Raw genomic sequence first — 22826 nt, 5'->3', positions numbered from 1 at the left:
TAAACCCTTAGACCTAATAATTTTACCAAAGTTTTGTGTACTGGCCATTCAACAATTAGCAGAAATGATAGCGCTGATGAAATATGTCTTTATATTGGTTCAGTTCTATGTCTGGAATGTTTATTCCCCAGGGCTTTCCAACTGAGGGAGCTGGGCATGAACTCCTACTTTGGAAAATATCTGAGTGGGCAGACTCATTTGCCACATTGCCCTCATTGTCTGTCTTTGTTTATTCAGCTGAAAAGCCGTACTTGTGTCTTACACAGCCGGGCATGAATGTCAAGGTCTCAGAAGCTGTTAAAATGGGTAGAAAAATTGTTTTGGGAAGGGAAAGGATGAAAATTATCAGATATTGACATAGTGTGCAATGAAGGTGCTTTTTTAGGGAAAACCATAATAACTTCAGGTGGTTATAAAGCACAACTCTGATAACATTTTTGTGTGCCTGTTTTATTAGGGTCTTTGATTTTATGCAATTTCCCTGCCTTCCGGGTAAGAGACATTGATTATTCATTGGCACATATGATTTGTTTTTGCTACAATAGAAAACTAGGTTTTTAGGACATGAGCATACCATCTGGCTCAGGTAATGATAAATTTCCTGTGGTCCTAATAACACACACGCTCTGGACATTTATTTTTCTGCCTCTCTCTCAAGTGGACTATTTTAGCAGGCTACTGAAAGATCTTTTTGCCTTCATTCTTTCCCATTGATTCTTTTTTTGTTGTTGTTCTTTTTTTATGGTGGTAACAGTGGTTTATACATTATATAAATTTCAGGTGTACATTTTTATATGTTTCAATTTCTGTGTAGATTACATGTTCACCACCCAAAGACTAATTACAATCCATCACCACACACATGTGCCTCACCATCCCTTTTGCCCTCCTCCCTCCCCACATCCCCTCTGGTAAGCACCAGTCCAATCTCTGTCTCTATGTGTTTGTTGTTGTTTTTATCTTCTACTTATGAGTGAGATCATATGGTATTTGACTTTCTCCCTCTGACTTATTTCACTTAGCATAATACTCTTAAGGTCCATCCATGTTGTCATAAATGGCTGAATTTCATTGTTTCTTATGGCTGAGTACTATTCCATTGTGTATATACACCACATCTTCTTTATCCATTTGTCCCTTGATGGGCACCCAGGTTGCTTCCAAGTCTAGGCTACTGTGAATAATGCTGTGAGGAACATAGGGGTGCATATATCTTTATGCATTTGTATTTTCATGTTCTTTGGATAAATATCCCACAGTGGAATAGCTGGATCATATGGTAGATCTATTTTTACTTTTTTGAGAAATTTCCGTACTGTTTTCCATAATGGCTGCACCAATTTGTACTCCCACCAGCAGTGTATGAGGGTTCCCTTCTCTCCACATCCTCTCCAACACTTGTTTCTTGTTTTGTTAATTATAGCCATTCTGACGGGAGTGAGGTGATAGTTCATTGTAGTTTTGATTTGCATTTCCCTGATAATTAATGATGTTGAGCATCTTTTCATGTGCCTGTTGGCCATCTGATATCTTTTTTGAAGAAATGGCTGTTCAGATCTTTTGCCTATTGTTTAATTGGGTTGTTAGTGTTTTTGTTGTTGAGATGTATGAGTTCTTTATATATTGTGTATATTAACCCTTTATCAGATATGTGGTTTGCAAATATCTTCTCCCAGTTGTTAGGTTGTCTTTTGGTTTTGCTGATGGTTTCCTTTGCTGTGCAGAAGCTTTTCAGTTTGATGTAGTCCCATTTGTTTATTTTTTCTATTGTTTCCCTTGCCCAATTAGACATGGTACTTGAAAATATGCTGCTAAGACTGATGTCAAAGAGTGTACTGCCTATGTTTTCTTCTAGAAGTTTAATCGTTCCAGGTCTTACATTCAAGTCTTTAATCCATTTTGAGTTAATTTTTGCGTATGAAGTAAGATAGTAGTCTAGCTTCATTCTTTTGCATGTGGCTGTCCAGTTTTCCCAACACTATTTATTGAAGATACTTTCCTTTCTCTATTGTATGTTCTTGGCTCACTTGTCGAAAATTAGCTGTCCATAGATGTGTGGGTTTATTTCTGGGCTCTCGATTCTGTTCCATGGATCTGTGTGTCTGTTTTTGTGCCAGTACCATGCTGTTTTGGTTACTATAGCTTTATAGTATATTTTTAAATCAGAGAGTGTGATACCTCTTTTGTTCTTTTTTCTCAGGATTCCTTTGGCTATTCAGGGTCTTTTGTCATTCTGTGTAAATTTTAGGATTCTTTGTTCTGTTTCTGTGAAAAATGTTGTTGGAACTTTGATCGGGATTGCATTGAATCTGTAGATTGCTTTAGGAAGTATGGACATTTTAACTATGTTAATTCTTCTAATCCAAGAGCATGGAATATCTTTCCATTTCTTTGTGTCTTCTTCAGTTTCTTTCAACAATGTTTTATAGTTTTCAATGTACAAACCTTTCACCTCTTTGCAGAAAGAGAAGTTAAGAATACAATCCCATTTACAATTGCAACAAAAAGAATAAAATATCTAGGAATAAACAATCCCAGTCGATTCTTTACACTACAGTCAGAGTTATGTTTCTAAAATATAGATCTGAATATGTCATCCTCTCTTGTGTAAAATTCTTCTGTGGCTACCCAATTGACCTTAAGAAAGCCCTTGACTTGTCACTACTCCTGCCTCCTGTTCTGTGCTGGAGCCACAGTGAACTTGTCTCTCTTCTCCATGGTACTATGCTTCATCTTACCTCCAGGTCATTACGCACGTTACCTGCTTGTGTTTGGGATATACTTCCCCTGTATTCTTAGTTTAGCTAACCCTCCTAATTCTTTGTGTCGCAGTTTAGACTTCTTCCTCTGGAAAGTCTTAATTAGGTGTTTCTCACTACACAAACACACATACTATGTTTTCCCATAATGTTGCGTGTGTAGTTCCATTTTAGTACTTATCACACTATATTGCTTCCTTGTTTTTCTCTCTGCTCTAAGACTGTACAAGGGCAGAGACCATGCCTTTCTTCCACACCATTGTATCTTCAGCATCTAGAAATCATACTCCCCATTTCTGGTACAATACTAGTTTGTTGAATGATTGAATTAATAATCATGTGCTTTGCTAAGAGCCTTTTCTCTGACAACCTTAGAGAAGAATTAGGATTCTCTGTTTTCATGTTCTTGATATTTCATTTTCTTGATATTTCATGTGTTGATATTTTTCTTCCAATTTTCTGGTCATATTTATTCATTCATTTATTTATTCATTCAATTATTCAGCAGAACATTGCTTTGAACCTTTTAAACCCCTATGCCTTGTTCAGAAGCATGTGTAAAGAACATTCAAAAGGAAAACACCTGCATGTACTTACTGTGTGCTTCCTTTGTCCACCCTATCTAAAACTGCAGTCCCCAAGACACACATGTCCAGTCCCTCCTCTTCCTGCCGCCTGGGTTTCCCTTCCCTGTGTTGCTTTTTCTCTTTACCATTTACCTTCTAACATACTAGATATTTAAATTAAGTTACTTATTGTATGTCTCTCCCCTACTAAGATGTAAAGTCCATGAGGGCATGAATTTTGGTCTGTTTCACTTACTGCTACATCCCCTGCTCTTAGTACAATGTCCGTTACATAGTAAGTCAATATATATTTGCCAAGTGAATGAATAAATTCATGGCGTTAGTTGTGCATCTTTTTTCTTTTTGACCCTTTCAATGCACCTGATTCAGTCCTGCTTCTAGTATGGTGCTATTTGTTTTCTTTTCTGTCTTTCACTTTTTGGACTTTACAGTTAGTCCTATTTTGAGGCCGTAGTCTGTGCTACTCCAGGAACAGATTCTATCTATGCATTGTATTGCCCCAGGTAACCATCACTCCACTTACATCTGACCTCTGCATCGCTTAACCTGGTATCTGAAGACCAAAGAGCCGTGGGTGTGTGTACTGGGGAGAAGGGAGGATGACTTCAGAGATAAGTCAGATGTAAAACCTGTTCTTCTGGAACCCAGATAGCTCAAGAAGATAAATAACTATAGTATGAGGTCGATTAGGGTAATATGTACTAATAAGAAATGTTGATCAATGGGGAGAAACTTATATCTCATAAAAAATTACGAAATATATCAAGCTTCTAGAAAAGTATAGGAAGTACTACAGTGAGCAGCCCCTGTATACGAATGTCAGCTTTGTAATGTCCGAATTGTCTTCCATTTGCTTTGGGTCTCTCTTTTCATTCTGAAGTAAAATGCTAGAAATGATTAAAGCCTCAAGTGTTCCTCTTTCATCCCATTTTCTTCCTTCCCTACTCAGATGTAACCACTCTTCTGAATTTGGTCCTATGCATTTAAAAATGTTTATACACACACACACTAAATATAGTGTTAATGTTTTAAACTTTGCATAATGGCATTGTATCATGCTTTTTTCACCCAACATTTTTTTGAGATTTATCTTTGTTGGTTCATATAACTCTAGATTGTCTAAGTTGCTGTATAGTTTCCCACTATATAAATATGCCACAGTGTGATATCCATTTTCTTATTGATAGTCATTTCAAATAATGCTTTTCTTTCCTATTTCAGATAGTGCTGCAATGAACCACCTCGTGCATGTCTCTTTCTCCACATATGGGAGAGTTTCTCTAGGGCAGTGCTTCTCACTTGATGTGTGTAGGAATCACCTGGGTATCTCGTTAAACTGTAGACTCTGATCAGTTAGTCTGAAGTGGGCCTGAGAATCTGAATTGCTCACAGGTTCCCAGGTGATGCAGATCCATGGACCACACTTTGAGTTGCAAGGCACTACTAGGTTGTAGCACATCATTATCGTTCCAGATATGGCCACATTGTTCTCTGAAGATGTACAAGTTTATATTTCCATCAGGAGTATATGAGAGATTTGATTGTTCCAGGAGTAGCCTCTTTTCGATGACTATTTCAATTTAATCTGTAACCATTCTCTTCTTAAAATTAGATTTTTTGGGAGGGAAAACAGTAAAAAAGCAAAATTATTTCAGTGGATAATTTCAACATTTCTTAGGAATTGATCTACATTAGATATATAGATTTTAATAAAAGTATTTTATAAAAAATTTACCTGTTTCTTTTCAAATAGTCGCTCCATTTACCATTGTCAACCCAGACAGGGCTCTGGCTGTCACTCGAAGGCTCCCAGATTGCTGAAAGGGAAGAACTGCCTGTCAGGCACTGTGTTACACTGTTTCATTTAAACCCCACGTTTGTGCAGGCTCACAGCTGAGAGTTAGAGCCGTGTTTGTAGCCTAGTGTGTCTGGCTTCGCGGTTTAAATGGGAAATTAATTTTCTACTCTTAGCTTCAGTTATCTACAAAAAGGGAGTAGACCAGATAATCAGATCCTTAAGTCCCCGCACTTAAGATTTCCTTACCTTCTTTGGTAAATTAAGAAATGCATACACACATACTGTATGATAATAGCTTCCACCCCACCTATTTTTTTATTATGATTTAAAAACACACATAAAATTTATCTTTGTAACCACCTTTAAGTGACCAGTTCAGTAGCGTTAAATATATTTACATTGTTGTGAAACAGATCTTCAGAACTTTTTCATTTTGTAAATTTGAAACTCTATACCCATTAAACAAAACTCCTCCTTTTCTCCTCTCCCTCCCAGTCCCTGGTAACCACCATTCTACTCTTTCTCTGAATTTGACTACTTTAGACACCTCATATAACTGGATTCATGTAGTATTTGTCTTTTTGTGACTGGTGGATTTCATTTAACATAGTGACTTCAAGGCTTATCCATGTTGTAGCATATGACAAGATTTCCCTGCTTTTTAAGGCTGAATAATATTCTATCATATGTATATCCCGCATTTTGTTTATCCGTTCACTGTCGATGGACATTTGAGTTGCTTCCACATCTTGGCTATTATGAATAATGCTGCTATGAACAGAGGTGTACGCATATCTCTTTAAGACCCTGCTTTCAGTTCTTTTGGATATATACCCAGAGGTGGGCTCGTTGGATCATATGGTAGTTGTATTCTTAATTTTTTGAGGAACCTCTATGCTGTTTTCCATAGCGGTTGTCCTATTACAATCCCACCGACAGTGTGGTGGTAACTTTTAATGGTACAGATAGTTGTGGATGGGATACATGAAATCAGAAGTGAAGTGGGAAGAACAGTAAGTTCCACTGTGTGGAGATACATTGTACTTAGGCAGAGTCTGTTTCCCTTAGATACTTTAGCTGACATTGCTTGCTTCTCCAAGACGATTACTTTAGGAGTGGAGGAGGGAGCCACATTATTTCTTTTTTGATTTATTATTGACCACTGCTCCCTGAGAATTTCTCAGATTGTTAACTTCCAGTAGTGCCTTAGCAGTGATTAGGGGAAGTTTGAAGGTTGTGTTTTGTGTTGTTTGCAAACTTGAGCAAAGTCTTTAACATCTTGGTGCTCCCAAAAAACTCATTAAAAAAACAATGAAGGCTCCCAATCTGTGTTTTAGAATTGTGACTTCTAACCATGTCAGTTTTCTTTTGAGGATCCTGTGTGTGTGTGTGTGTGTAAGGAGGGGTAATTAGGTTCCTCTAATGGTGTGTACAAGAGCAGGAGTGAGCAGTGGAGTTGGAAGAGGGTTTTTCTCTCTCTCATGCCCTTATTTTTGAATTTGAAGTGTTACCCAAATGCTTAGTCATGATGATAAAGCAAAGAACTTCACAGCTTGCAGTGTAGAACAATGTTTACACTGTACAAGTGTTTGATAATGGTGAAGAGTGGCAGGAGAGTGGGAAGAATTCATCTACATGTTTTGAGGAGTAAGAGGATTAGATAGGGAACACAGTAAAATAGTCCGCTTCCAGTTGTGAAAAAAAAAAAGTGCATCTTTTAAGCATCCTTTGGAATAACTCCAAATCTGTTAAACTTTTGGCGCTGCAAACAGGTATATTTTCCACCTTGCAGTGTTCATTCAGAAAGCAAGCAGACTTCATTAAGCTGTGTAATATACTGACAGGTATCTGTATGTTTGTGGAAGCAATCTTTAGTAAGGACACTGCCCAAACTCAGATTTTCCTGTTAAACTGCTACAATGGTTTATCAATGAATCTGTTGCCTCCAGTCTCCTCCCTCTAGTTCCTCCTTTACACTGCTGCTAAGGGTAATCTGATCCCAGCTGGATGCCTTAGGGCCATCTGACCTTGGGGAAATTCATTTCTCTGTGCTTCCATTTCCCTATTTTATCCCTTGTATCACCATGTACCTACCTTATATTACTTGCAAGTTTTAAATGTTCGTGTGTGTGAAGTACCTAAAACAGTGCCTGGCATGTAATAAATAAACAAATAATAAATAATAGTAGGGATAGTTACTGTTGTCATTATTATAGTTACTATTTTTGTTGTTGTTGTTTTTACTTCTGAAGCCCAACTCTGGCCACATCATTACTCTACTCAAGAGTTTCCCACATTTCCCTTTTGCTTATAGCAAACTTTTTGGGTACATCAGAATCACTTTCGAAGCTTGTAAAAAATGCGTATTTCTGAGTCCCCCAACCAGAGGTTTCTATTCAGTAAGTGTAGGCTGGGACCCAGTGTTTTGCTGTGCTCCACAGGTGGTTTTGAAGCAGGTGGTACTTATTTGGAGAATCAGGCCATGTAGGATGAGCTGCAAACTCCTTATACTGGAATCCAGGGCCCCAGATACCTTTTGAATATGTATTTCCTCCTTATGTTCCTCCCTGTCAGTCTTTGTTGCAAACATGGTAAGTAGACTTTCTCTATACTCACTTTTCCCTATATACTCCATGTATTTTCCCAGGTTGGTATCACATAATTTTGTGATCAAATACATGTTTATTCCTAGTAATCCACAAACCATCCATTTAATAATATTTAATAATATGTTTAATAATATGTTTAAAAACTAGCTGAGGATGAATGTTATAATATGTGGGACCAACCTTCCCTTTTTTGAAAATTAGGAAACAGTTCCTAGATTACTTCACTGGGAACTTTAGGATAGTATTTTTAAACTGACCTTTCCTCTTGCTCTCTTGGCACTCTTTTTCTCTGAACTAATTTTCCAGCTATTACAATGAGCAAATAGTTCTAGCCTTTAAACTGCTCAGCTGTGCTCTGTAAACAGAGACACTAAGGCAAATCTAGTGCCAACCTCAGAAGCAATGGGCAGTATTGGAAATTGAAGTTCTCTTCTTTTTCTTACCTTTTCTGTTCTATTGCTACAAAATTAAGGTATTAGTGAGATTATTTAGGGTAATTTGAGTACATTTAGAGATCTCTGATGATCCCTTTTAGTTCTCAACTCTTGCAATCTGTAGTACCATCTAAGGGTGCTGCTTTGCTAAAAACATCGCTTATGATAGAAGTGTAGGGCGGGGAAAGGAAGGCCCTTCCTAGGTTTCTTTGCCTTGTCTCCTCTAATTCTTAGAACACCCTCATAAGTTAGGTATCGTTAGCCCAATTTTATGAAAAGTCTTTACAAAGAGGGCATGAAACTTAAGATCATGGGGCATATAAACAGTGATTTCAGGTTTTGAACCCAGGTCCTTTGATCTCATAGAGTGATCTCTTTCTCATGTGGCCTGGAGCCAGGTTTTAAGTTGTTCTGGCCCAATTAATTTCTGTATTTGCTTTCCTCCCACCTCCCTACCTCCTCTTAAACTCAAGGTCACTATAAAAATGCAGTAAATAAAACAGCTTATATAAATTCAAAGTTTGGTAGGATAGTTATTCCTTCAGGCCATTTAGGCAGTATTTGGTCACTTCTTTCAATGTATCCTAAATTTGATAGTGGCCTGTCAGAATAAAATGCCCTTTCAAAAAGTAAGCAGTTGACTCTTATTAAATGACAAAATTAGGTTGTCTTTTTTCAAAACCTTGAAGAATGCAAGCAAATGGGAAAATGGTGGCACAAAAAGAAATATTTTTTGCCTAGGCTCAGGTAGCAATCTGGCAGTTTAACATAGTCAACATCCAGAATTTAGAGAGAGACTGGAAATACCAATCAGCAGTATTATTTTAGCTATGAGAATACATTTACATAAAACAAACAGATCCCAAATATTAAATCATGAGTATGTGTCCTTGGCTCTGAATAATATATTAAGACTCACCAGGCAAAAGCAAATGCAAGGTGTTCTAAGTCTCTAGTTGAGAATTATTTTTGTAGCTTGAGCAACTGTTTCCCCTTATTCTATTGCTTGGTAATCATTTGACTTGATGTCGCTTTCTTGCAAACAAAACAGATTGGAAAAAGAAAAAAACCAACTACATTTAACAGTACTAGGTGGAATTTCTTTCTTTCTTTCTTTCTTTTTTGCTCCTTCTCTCCTTCCCTTCTTCTTCTTCTTCTTTTTTTTTTTTTTGGTGAGGAAGATTGCCCTTAAGCTAACACCTTTGCCAATCTTCCTCTTTTTGCTTGAGGAAGAGTGGCCCTGAGCTAACATCTGTGCTCATCATCCTCTATTTTGTATGTGGGATGCCATCACATCATGGCTTGATGACTGGTGTAGGTCCATACCTGGAATCCGAACCCATGAATGAGGGCCGCTGAAGTGGAGCATGCCTAACTTAACTGCTATGCCACTGGGCCCACCCCTTCTTCCCTTCTTTTTAAAGGAAGAAAACTCTGTGGTGAAGTAGAATGAAGAAAGGTAGTAGAGTAAGATAAACCTGAGTTTGAGTGCTGTCTCAACCACTTACTGCAACTCAGGTCTTAGGCAAGTCCTTAGCTTCTTTAGCTTCTAGTTTTCATATTTATAAACAACCCTCGCAAGGTTGTTGTGAAGCTAAATGTTCATGCAAGTAAAATGTCTGATAAAGGCTGAGGCATTGTAGGCAATAGTAAATGGTAATTGCTTTTATTATAATTAATAATAAGGTTGACCTAGGGATTAAGATAAGCAGTTGGGTGAAATGGTTTGCTCTATTTTACCAACAAACTGTTGTGGTTGAAGAAACTCTGAATTGTGTCTATTGTTAGGTAAAATATGACCTTCAATAGAAGACCTAACTTTCTGTAACTTAAAAATAGAAACCTTACTCAAAAGAGTCAAAGGAGAAACCACTAGAAATAATAAGAGAGTTCATCAAAATGGCTATGTATATATCCCCAAAAACTAAGTTAATCATTATTACTAAAAATACTAATTAGAAGAGATAATGCAAAAAGAGATTACAGGTCTAACCTCTACTGCTGCCGCTACCACTAATAATAAAAAATTTAGGAATAATCTCACTATGTATGAAACTCATATACATGTCTTTTTTAATTATGAAATTTCACTGAGAGATATAAAAGAAGGCTGAATAAATGGAGAGACATATCAGTGTTCGTAGATGGGAAAATTGAATATTGTAAAGCTACCAGTTCTTGATACATTAACTTTTAGAATAAATGGAATTACTGGGAAAATTACAGTAGGATCTTTTTTGAAGGAAATTTAGCAACAGAGTTCAAATAAAATCATAAATAACTATGAACAAATAAAAGAAAATTTAAAGAAGAGGAATTCATCAGTGAAACACATTATAAAGCTGTAGATATTAAAACTTTTTTTCACTGTACTGGTATAAGACTAGACAGATCAATTTTATAAATCAGAAACAGATTTCGATGTGAAAAATATGTTAATATATGATATAAAAAGGATCACAGTTTAATTTCACCAGCTGAAGGACATTTAGGTTATTTCCAGCTTTTGGTGATTGTGAATAAAACTGCTATAAACATTCACTTACACTTATATGTGAACATAAGTTTTCATTTCTCTTGGGTCAATAGCTAGGAGTGGAATTGCTGGGTCATATGGTAGGTGTAAATTTAACTCTATAAGAAACTGCCAGATTGTTTTCCAGCCATTCCTGTCAGCAATATATAAGAGTTCTAGTTGCTCAGTATCCTTGTCAACACTTGGTATTGCCAGTATTTTTAAAGATTGGCACCTGAGCTAACAACTGTTGCCAATCTTTTTTTTTTTTTTTTTTTCTGCTTTATCTCCCCAACCTCCCCCCCCCCCCCCCCCGTACATAGTTGTATATCTTAGTTATGGGTCCTTCTAGTTGTGGCACATGGGACGCCGCCTCAACGTGACCTGACGAGCAGTGCCATGTTCGTGCCCAGGATCCAAACCCTGGGCCACTGCAGCAGAGCACGAGAACTTAACCACTCGGCCACGCGGCCGGCCCCATGCCAGTATTTTTAAATTTAGCCATCCCATTAGGTGTGTAGTAGTATGTCATTCTGGTTTCAATATGCATTTTCCTAATGAAAGATGTTGAACATCTTTTCAAGTGCTTATTTGCCATAGATAAGTGTTCTTTGGTGAAGTGTCTATTCAGACCTTTTCCCCATTTTTAAGCTGTGGTGTTTTCTTATTGTTGAGTTTTGAGAGTTCTTTGTATATTCTTGATACAAATCCTTTGACAGAAATGTGATTTGCAAATATTCTCCCAGTTGGTGGCTGTATTTTCATTCTCTAGTAGTCTTTTAAAGAGCGAAAGTTCTAAATTTTAATAAAGTCCAATTTATAAATTTTTATGGATTTTGCTTTTAGTGTTGTATCTAAAATTTCTTTGCTGAACCCAAGTTCAGTCAGATTTTCTCCTATGATTTCTTCTAGAGGTGTTATAGTTTTACATTTTACATTTGGGGCTGTGGTCTATTTCGAGTTAATTTTTGTACCAGATGTGCGTTTAGATTGAGGTTCAATTTTTTGCATATGGATGTCCAACTATTCCAACACCATTTACTGAAAAAACTATCCTTTCTCCATTGAGTTGCCTTTGCACCTTGTCAAAAATTAGTTGACGATATTTGTGAGGGTCTGTTCCTGGGCTCTCTGTTTTGTTCCATTGACCTTTGTGTCTATTCTTTCACCAATAACACATTGTCTTGATTACTGTAGCTTTATAGTAAGTCTTGAAATTAGTTATTGAGTGTCCTCCAACTTTGTTCTTCTTTGGCTATTCAGATTTCTTTGCTTTTTCATATTTAGAGTCCGCTTGTGAATATCTACCAAAAAATCCTGCTGAGATTTTGATTGGGGTTCATTGACTCTATAGATCTAGTTGCTATATTATCTCTCTCCATTTATTTAGTTTCTTTTTTGGTTTCTTTCATCAGTGTTTTGTAGTTTTTAGCATAAAGATCATGCACATATTATGTTAGCTTTATTCCTAAGTATTTCTTAGAGATAGATGGCAAGAATTATTCATGTTTTGTAGACTGAGACACTGAAACTCACAGCGGTTAGACTTGTTGAAGGTAACAGCGCTGGTAAATTAGCAGCAGATTCTGGTTTTAAGGTGTCCTGGGTCTGTCTAGTGATTTTTCATTGGCAGAGCTTCTCATAGTAAAAAGGCATGGACTTTGGAGTTCTTCACCTTGGGTTCCCAATCTGTTCTCCAGTACTGGTTAGCTGTATCATTCGTTTAATCTCTCTAGGACTCAGTTTCCTCATTCAAAGTACCTACCTCTCAGGATTGTGGCGAAGATTAAAGGAGGCCGTATGTGTAAAGTTTCTCATGTGGTTTGGTATACGTGTAGTACATCCTCAATAACTGGTAAGATTGTCTCTGTTACTATTCATAGTAAAAGCTAGTTGTTACTACCTTTCCCAGAACTTGTCATCTGTCCTCACTAATTAAATGAGTGAAACTGGCAATGCAAGGACAAGCACTAACAATAGGTGCTTAAGTGTGAGACAGAAAATTTTCTATAAAACCTCTGTCATGTTACCTTCTTTTTTATATGTTTACCATAAAGCAGAAGAAATGTTTTGCAATAGTGAATTGTGATTGGGAATTTCAATGGATATATTTTTATTTTAAAAGGGAAAGCTTAAAGCTTTTCTTTAAAAGTGGTGGCTTTAAAACTTTCCACATTTCTGCAAAGTCTGGTTTAACTCAGGAAACTCATCAGCTTTAATATTAAGTTTCCCAGCTTTGCAAAGATTTGTGACCCTACCCTGGCATAACATAAATGTGAAATGTAATTTGAGTATCAATGTTATGCTAGAGTAAGACCTTTTATGAAAATAAAAATTCTCTGTTGATAATTCCTTTTCCCTGGAATGAGCCCTTTCTGAGATTCCTTTACTCTAAACCTACAAAGATGAAATATGGGCCTAATAAAAAGTACATTTTGAAGTAAATACACCACACACTTAGGAAATCAGACCTATAAACAAGAGAATATAATTTGCTCTTTCGTTGTTTTCTATTCTTTTGATGTACAGGCAGAGGTTTGAATTAAGTATTCCTACGCTGGATTCTGACAATTATTTTTCCCTTTTTTTCAATTTGAAAATCAGGAGAGATGTTATTTTGTAGATGCTATCCTAGGTGCAAAAGAGTGAAGCCCTATGTTGGATAGGCTGGGTAGATTCAAGTTGTTATACTTACATGCATTTTCCTGGTCTTTGTTTAAATACAGTAGGGTTTTTAATGATGAATCTCAAAGGGAAATAAGCAATTATATGTGAAAAAGGGGGTGGAAATCCTATACATCTTTATTTTTCATTGTTTCCTCTTCTCCCTCATTCTACACAGAGCAATTATAACCCAAGACTTAAGTTGGAGCCAAAGGGAAAAGAAAAGATTCTACTTCTTTAGTTAAATAGCATTTAAATCCCAAAATATTCCTCAATTCCTTATGCAATAGTCAGCTGAAGCATTAATCCCTTTTTGCTATCTTAATTGTAACTTTAGCTTTGAAAAAAGACTGAGTTATTAGTTGGGTCCCACGCTGACTTTAGCACCACAGTCTGCACCAAGGCTTCCCTCTAGCAAAATTTAAGAATCTAGTCTAGTAAAACCTCATTGCTTTTTTCCCAAAGTTTTTGTTTATTTTTAAATTTATATCCAATGAAATTTACTCATTTGGTCTTCTGTTCTATTAGTTTTGACAAATGTACAATCAAGATACAAAATGGTTTTATTACCCCCTCAAAATTCCCTTGTTCTTCTCCTTTGTAGTTATTTAACCTTCCCCCTTCCCCTCAACTCCTGGAAAACTCCTGATTTGTTCTCTGCTCTTATAGTTTTGCCTTTCGCAGAATATCATGTAAATGGAAACATATAATACATAGCTTTTTATTCTGGCTTCTTTCATTTAACATAATGCATTTGAGATCCATCCATGTTTTTGCATGTCAATGGCTCATTTTTTTATTGCTAGTAGTATTCCATTGTAAGGATGTACCACAGTCTTTCCAGTTCACTAGTTGAAGGATATTTGGGTTGTTTCTAGATTTGGGTGATTATGAATATAGCTGCTATAAACATTTATATACAAGTTTTTGTGTGAACATAGGTTTGCATTTTTTTTGGATAAATACCCAGGAGTGGAATTGCTGAGTCATGTGGTAAAGATATATTTAACCTTATAAGAAACTGTCAAACTGTTTTCTGAAGTGTCTACACTATTTTGCATTCACACCAGTAATTTTTGAAAGTTTCAATTGTTCTCCGTCCTTGCCAGCAATTGATATTGTCAGGTTTTTGGTTATTTAACTTGAGCCATTCTAATAGACAGGTACTCATTGCCTCTTAGTGTGCAGTTTGCTCTTTGACTTCCATTCAGTGCTCGTTGTTTTAATGGCTACAATGTATGTATAGAGAACAGAACTGCTTCTATCTCCTTTTGCAAATTAGACTGTGGTTCTAACTAATAACTGTGATATCCATTTTGCACTTAGAATTTGAATAAATAAGTAATATTCATCGGAGCTCTAGATAATATGCTCATCAAGTGATCATGCTCCTCTGATAAAGATACTAAAGTTAATGTGTGTCCAAGTATTGAAAATATTTATTGTTCTGTTGCATACCTACTTTGCACTGTATTCTGTCTTACTTAATTTTTAAACATTACACCAGAGTTAATAGAGAGAGAAAAAGAAGAAGGAAAGGGAGAAGGTGGAGGAATAGGAGATTATTCCCTGGGAAGTGGAGAAGGTGTGTTTTTTCTTTGGCTTTAGGGTACAATGCAGGAAATAGTAACAATTGTTCCAGTGTGATGGTTGCTGACATGATCCCTGTCGTATGATCTCAGTTTATAAATCTCCCTCAAGTATTTTATATCCTACAATCAGGTTATTCCCTTCTAATAAAAAGCCCAAGAAACTCAATTTCTCCATAATTAAAGATGACCCCCAGATATTGCCTCACAAAGTAGTTTTGTTTTCCTGATGAAGATACTAAAGTGTAGTACGCCTATCCAAATAGACACGTGAAGTTTCTAGACATTTGAAGTCCTGGAGGTAAGTCCTTCCCCTATTTTAAGGACTATTCGGACAAATTTGAAAACTGGTGGTACTTTTAAAAAACACTTTTTATACATATTAAATAAGAACAAAAAGTACACTTTAGAATATTTTGCTTATAGTTCATATTGATAATTTTTAAAAATGTTTTTCAAAGTTTAAACTGACTAATTGAATTTGTTAGTATTTTAAATTTTAGTTATAAGATTAAGTACTGAATCTTAACGTGTTTTAAATGCATATATTCTAGGTTTTCTTACTTTGAGATTGAACAGAAGATGCCATCAAAATTATAGTACATTTTGTATGTCTTCTGAATATGGGGAACAATGAAAAGTTTTGGTAGCCTAGAGCAGTTTTTTTTGGTATTATTAATAGGTAATTTTTTTGTATTCCTTCAATTTCTGAAGATAGTGAAAAGGAAGAGTGAAATCATTGTTGAAGGAATGAAAAGCAGACAGAAATTGGATTTTGTAAAGATATTTCCACAGTTTTCCAAGAGGCTCTAGGTAGACTTTCGGGCTATTTCTGAGCCAGATTCCTGGGAGTGCTCTGTGTTAGTCACATTCACAAGTCTTTTTCCTAGTGTCCAGGTTGAAATGCAGTACTTGTTTTGTAATCATTTTAGATCAGCAACAGTGCTGTTATCAATTAATATTTCTTTGTTTATGAGATTTGCATCATGAATTGACTGAGGACACAGTTTTTTCATTTTCTTGTTCAAATCTTTCATTTACTGCTTTTATAGTTCTTTTTTATCTTCAAAAGGCTAACACACTGTTGTACCAAACTGCCATAATTACAGCACTTAGAAAGGACTTCAAAAAGGCATACAGAAACAGAGGACACATTAATTAGGATGTACTATCACAGCTAATATTTTTCTAAAAACCCCATCAAAGTAGCTGTATAATACTAACACAATTAAAATTCTGTAGGAGATATAAAGGACTTTTTACTGAGCAGGAACATGAGGTGGTTAAAAGTTGCATACAGTGCGACGCCAACCTGCTGTATGAAAGACCCAGTTAGTATGGGTATTTCCAAGAAGATCATCTCTTACCAGGACAGGGGTTTGTGCACAAAAGGAGGACTTATCAGACTTTTAAACAAAATGATCCTTTTTTTTTTTGAGTGCTGAAAATTTTCATTTCTTGGGCTTTGGTAAGGGATTTTTTAAAAAGTGCAGTGTTTGATTTAAATGCAGTGATTGCTTTGGATACTTTTACATCAAGATCACCCTCAGAGAAAAATGCCAATGTATTGTCTTTTCTCTGGGGCTTTATATTTCTATTTTCAAATAGTTTGGCACCAGATTTTAGTTCCTTATTCTTCTTCAGAGTTCAAATCACTGTGTTTCATTGCTCTTCAGAGCCAAACAAAAGGAAAAAACATTGCCGAGGATTGCAGTCTCTCTGCTAACATTGACGTTACTCTTCTCTGATTATTTCTCTGTAGAGTTTTCTGAGAATTATAGGGCATTGAAAGGAAACCTGCTACTCAAATGCCAGAGAGTTTATTCCCTATTTACTCTTAGGCAACCAAATGAGCTTTTTGGCATTTCATTGAGACTTGTCTGTGATTAGCTTTTTGTGTCCTCTTCATATTGTTTCATTCTCGTTAACATCCACGCTAGTGACTTACCATTAGTCATGTCACAGACTCCTTTGTGCTGCTGTGGTGTCCAAGATTCTACCTCATTAAAAAGTCAGCGCTTCATCCCTTGTCTTGGCTGTGGGTTCTTCCCACTGCTTCTATCAATTGAAATTTCCTTTCTTTTTTCATATTGCCAGCCTCCTAGTAAATTGCACTGTTTCTGCACTAACTCTTATCTGGTTCCATATGAATGTCAAAAACTGTGAAGGCTCTGAGATTTTACTCTACTTACAAGCTAACAAGTTATCCTGACACAATTTAATGGTTGTTTATAGTGCTTTACATTTATTACTGTTGCTTATACTACTCATTTAACTTGGGTCATTTCAATTGAAATCAGTCACTGGAATAGGGCCTTGGATTCTGAGCTGCAAGCAGAAAAGCTGTGCATGTTCCCTGGTACTTGGTATGCTTTGGTTCAGCTTCCTTTCCTTTGGTTAATTTGGAGAGGGATGTTAACATGATATTGTATTTTTGTCTTGATACAGCATCTTCCTGGTGATGGACTTCATCCTGGTACTAGAGTGGTCTCTTTGCTGAAATATTTGCCATTCACCCCACTACTGTTAGGATGATTAGTACCAAGGGTGTATAAACAACAAACGCTCTTTTTCATCCTCTCTGAAACCGCATCCTAAATCTTTGTTTTCATCATTGTATTTGTAGGCACCCATATTGGTAATGTATGGAGCCTAGCAAATGTAGGACACCCTCTTATTCTCTATCTAGATGACCCATACCTTGGATTTCTGAATGCCAGGACACTAATTCTGCTTCCCTGACATTATCCAAAACTGCTATGGTAAGAAACCAAATCCCAGGCTTTTAGATCTTGTCCTTAGGGTGTAACAAAGCTGTGGCCTATGAATCTGACATCTGAATTGTGTTTGTGTTATTTTATCTGGTGTCTGTTTCTTCTAGCTCCTGTATGATTACAGTCCAAGTCACTTCCAGCTTATGTGCTGAGGCTGAGTTTTGTAGGTACTATATTATGCCGTGTTTACAGATGAGAAAAGAAAGGCACAGGATGTTAACTACCTTGCCTAAGGTCATAAAGTTAGTGATAGAGCTGGATTTAAACCTGTAGCTGTCTACCTCTACAGTCTGTGCTAATAATGCTGCACTTTGCTGCATCTTCAAATTGTTGTCATATGAAAGTTAGTAGGTAGTAGATGTTACGGATTCACGCTAGGGGCAATAATATTAGAGTTTATGGAGGAGTAAGTTTCAGCTGATTCTTGAAATAAGGGATAGGTTTGAATATGGGGAGAGGGGAGAGCATGCCAAGGAGCATGAATGAGCAAAGGTTCAAAGATGGGACTAAAAAGAGTATGTTTAGGGGCCGGCCCGATGGCACAGCAGTTAAGTGCACACGTTCTACTTCGGCAGCCTGGGGTTCGCTGGTTCGGACCCTGGGTGTGGACATGGCACCGCTTCGCAAGCCATGTTGTGGTAGGTGTCCCACATACAAAGTAGAGGAAGATGGGCATGGATGTTAGCTCAGGGCCAGTCTCCCTCAGAAAAAGGAGGAGGATTGGGAGCAGTTAGCTCAGGGCTAATCTTCCTCAAAAAAACAAAAAAAGAGTATGTTTAGGGAATAACAAAAAGATTGAATTGGCTCTATAGAAATAATAAGTAACCAATGAACTTGGTTAATACTGAAGGTTTACCCATTAGACTTTACTGAAAAAAAAAACCCGTAGTTTTTGTCTCAAAGTTCGTAGATTAATTTTCTTCTTAAAAAATTCTACTAATCTTACTCATTGGGAACACTGATTCAGGTCTCAGATGGAAGTACGTTAGTAAGGAAATGATAACGTAAAATTCTCAGTCTTTATTATATAATAGAATTTTTTAGTCTGTTCGTTTTTCTTGAGCTAGTTCTGCCCACACCAGCCTAATTTGGTTAGTTTAACTTGTGATGAAATTGGTCCAGCAGGAGGAATTGGATGTATGTTGAAATTCTGCCAGATTTTGGAAGAAAAATGTTATTTTAAGCGTTCTGTTCATTTTCGGTGGAGTGAAGGTCTTGCCATGAAGTTGTCATTGGCAGATTTACAGACCACTAAACACGGCTTCCTCATTTACAGAAACCACACACATACACACACACACACACACACACACAGAAACTAGAAATAACGTGAAAACATGCAGCTCTGTCAAAGAAATGTCATGGTTACATAGCCCAGTGAAAATAAGAATCTCGATTGAGATGGGGAGCTGATTCCTTTCCTAAATTTGGGGCTGAAGAATCTGAACTCTTTTCTGAGTTTTGTAACTAATTCACTACCCAAGCTTGAAATATAGATAAAATAAACAAGTCACTCACCAATGTATATTCATTCATTTGGTTTGTTTACAAATTAAAAGAGGTGGGAAGAGCAGGGAGATGAGCTGACACTAAAAATTAGGACCTGAAGAAGTGTGGGAGGTATAGAGTTGGCCAAGTGGGAATATTTCTGTGGAATCCTTTGTTTTGATTTTTCTGGATAAATTGCTTGTGATGACCTAAAGAATTTTGAAAGTTAATTTCCTTTTCTAGAGTAGAGAAGCAAATTCCTCTATAACTTTCTATTTAAGACTCTGGATTTGCAGTTATCCAGTAACTTTTTAAAAATCATCAAAAATGACGTTAAAGATTATTTTTTCCAAGCAAAATTTTTATTAGTATAATGCCGTTTTATATAGTGTCTTACCTATTCAGAAATATACTTTGTTACCATAGATTTTGCTGGGCTTTTTAAACCTAGGTTCATAGCTATTTTGAAATGGGGGCTATTTCTAAAATATGTACAAGATTTTGTTTTATCTGCCGTTGATTTTAACTTCATATTTTTGCACATGCTTACAAAGTCCCATGTTGTTACTGTGTCAAACTTTGTTGAAAATACTTTCTTCTTGTTAAAATGAGTATAAACAATAGCAAAACCAAATCCTAAGTGATCTTTAAATGTATTTGTATTAAAAGGCTAAAACCAAGGACTTCTAAATATTTTCCTCCAAAGAACTGTTTGAAATGTATCTAAAGAAAATGTTTATTTTCTAAATCTTTTGATTTGGGAAAGAGATTCAAATTATGATTGGTTTTAACCCACTGATCAGGCTGACCCTGTGAACTTTCATCTGGACTTTATTGTTCATCATTTCCTCACCTTAAAATTTCAATTCTCCATTAATTTCTTTCTGGGAAGAACATATTCGTTTATGATTCCAGCTTTAGCATGATCTTGTCTGAACTGAATTAGTTATCACAGTTAATCATCTGAATCTTAGGCTTTTGCTGCTATGCAATGGGATTATTTATTATTTAACGTGTTGTCATTTCCCGCATGTGCTGTCAGTGTCATGTAAATAAGCACAGGCCCTGCCTTTGGAGATTTCCAATCCAGAAAAACTAATAAGGTACAGACCCACACACACATTGAAGTGTAGGGTAAGAGGGCTGAAGATGAAGAGTACTGAAAAGGAAATTGAGAATGTTAGTTTTGTAATTATGAACAGTACATAGTTTTATGTACTTTACTATGTATCTTTCCCAACATAAATAAACTAAATAGGATAGAAAGTGAATTTGAACTAGAATTAATTTCTTCCATCCTTTCAAAGTTGTCATGAACATTTATTAAGAAAAATAAAAGAGTTCATTTTCCTAGGAAAGTGTTAAATCTTAATTAATAATGTACCTTTTCTTCTTTCGTTTGCAGAATACATATGTAACTGCTCTGTGGTTGGAAGCCTGGATGTGAATCGCTGCAACCAGACCACAGGGCAGTGTGAGTGTCACCCAGGTTATCAGGGTCTTCGCTGTGAAACCTGCAAGGAGAGCTTTTACCTGAATCGTACTTCTGGGCTCTGTCTGCCATGTGACTGTAGTCCACATGGAGCCCTCAGCATGTCCTGCAACAGGTAAGCAGCAGAGGGTGGAGGTGAACTTAATTTTATTTTGTCAAGGAACAAAGCTCCTGCTCTCAAGGACCAGGCTTGTTTAAATAGGGGGGAGGGGCCATCGATTTACAAAACAGTTCATATACTTTTATCCCCTCATTTTGTATATTATATTTAATGTCAAGATTAAAAAGCTTCTAATTTACTGACTTAGTTCTTCAAAAGCACCTGGGTCACCAATTTTGCTTTGTGATAGTTTCTCTAAATTTCATGGAAAAAAATTACTGAGAAAGCAATCTGCTTTCTGGAAGCAATAATTTCCAAGCATTTCCAGTGGGAATGTTCTTGTTATGTTTATTAACATACCATTGGAGTTTCAGGAAACTTATTCTTTGGTTTATTTCTTTTCTTATCAAAATTCTAAAACGGTGTCTTTGCACATCTAAGGCTTAAACTTGGTAATATCTAAATTTCTTTAGCTAGTGGGGAAAAGACTGATTTCACTCTATATACCAGCATGTGTTCTGGGACCAAAACTAGATTAAGCAAGAACTGTCTGGGGCCTGGCCCTGTGGCCTAGTGGTTGAGTTTGGCATGCTCCACTTCAGCGGCCCTGGTTCACAGGTTCAGATCCCAGGCGCCGACCTACACCACTTGTCAGCTGTCCCATGGTGGCAACCTACATATAAAATAGAGGAAGATTGGTACAGATGTTAGCTCAGGGCTAAAATTCCTCAGCAAAAAAAAAAAAAAAGGAATTGTCTGGAAGTACCTTTAAAATGGCAAGTTGTTTGGAGGTAACTTAATATAGTAGAATAGTGCCCCATAATCTAAGGATTTGCTTCCACTAAACTTTGACCTTGTATGAGGCACTTAGCTTTTTGTGGACCCCAAGTCAAAAAGCTGAAGAGACAGTGTTGTGTAAGGAAAACAACACAAGCTTTAGAGTCAATGTAACCTGGGTATGGATCCAAGATTTGCTGCCTTTTAGGAGCTTTGTGTTTTCAACAAGTTATTTCATTTCTCTGAGCGTCAGTTTCTTCTCGAGGTTGTGAAGGTTAAATGAGTAGAATGTATGTAAAATGCCTCACAAACGTCAGTCGGTAAATTCTCTTTTGTTGTAATTTCAAAGGAATATTGTTGGCTTAATGAGGGAATATTTTAAAGAACTTTTAGCTCCTTGTCAGAAAAGATTCTTTATACTTAGCGGTAGCTATTTTGGATGTTTTACAAATCACATTGTACTATCGTATCATATTGTACTTCTATTTAAAAATATAGAAGTGAACTTGATTAAGAAGCTTATAATTTCAAATGCAACAATAATCAATGTTTGTGATGCTTGGTGTTTTAAAATAATTATTTGTCTTAATCCTCACAACAACTCCTTTTACGTAGGTTATTAAATCACAAAGATAGTAAGTGGCAGAGAAGGAATTCCAAATTAAGTCTTCTAATTCCAGATCCAGTATCCTTATCACCATGCCAAACGGCTTCCATAATGAGAAAACTGATTATCTGTTATTTGAGATTGAGAGTATAGAAATTACTTACCATTGCTCTTTTTACTCCCTTAAAAACATGCCCACACAAGTCATCTGTAGAAAGTTCACATTTCTTACCATTTTAAAAGATGAGATTTGGATAAGTTTGTTCATTCTGGTATCTAATGATATATCCACTCCTTCTTTTAGAAGATTCTGCAAACATATTTGCTTTGAGTACTTTTGGAGAGAGAGAAAAGTTTTTACTTCTAGGCCAAACTACCTTATTAGAGAAGAAAGAAATAAGGAGAGGATTGAGAGAGGGTTTTAGAAGCTGGAGAAGAGTGGGGGAAAAAAAGTAATACTAATATTTATGTAATATCTTACTGTTTTTTATAGGGCTTTCACAAACTATTTCTGATTTATCTTTTCCCTGACGGTTAATGTCGTTAAGTGACATGGGCTGAAACACCATTCTGAAAATAGGTAGTAACTATAAAGTAGTGGAAAAGGACATTAGACTACTAATTCAAAGATCT

The 22826-nt window shown here is 36.3% G+C and overlaps 1 protein-coding gene across 1 annotated transcript in view; it reads left to right on the top strand.

Moving 5' to 3' along the window:
• MEGF9 (multiple EGF like domains 9) overlaps positions 1–22826 on the top strand; it is an 81940-nt gene that overhangs the window by 21915 nt on the left and 37199 nt on the right. The window contains exon 2 of the mRNA XM_005605745.4: positions 20623–20824. Within this exon, the coding sequence (XP_005605802.3) occupies positions 20623–20824 (202 nt within the window). The remainder of the gene's footprint in view (positions 1–20622; positions 20825–22826) is intronic.

The sequence above is a fragment of the Equus caballus genome, chromosome 25 (genome assembly GCF_041296265.1).
Source record: "Equus caballus isolate H_3958 breed thoroughbred chromosome 25, TB-T2T, whole genome shotgun sequence".
Lineage (NCBI taxonomy): Eukaryota > Metazoa > Chordata > Mammalia > Perissodactyla > Equidae > Equus > Equus caballus.
The sequence above is the reverse complement of the archived record's forward strand: the minus strand, read 5'-3'. Positions and strand labels throughout refer to the sequence as shown.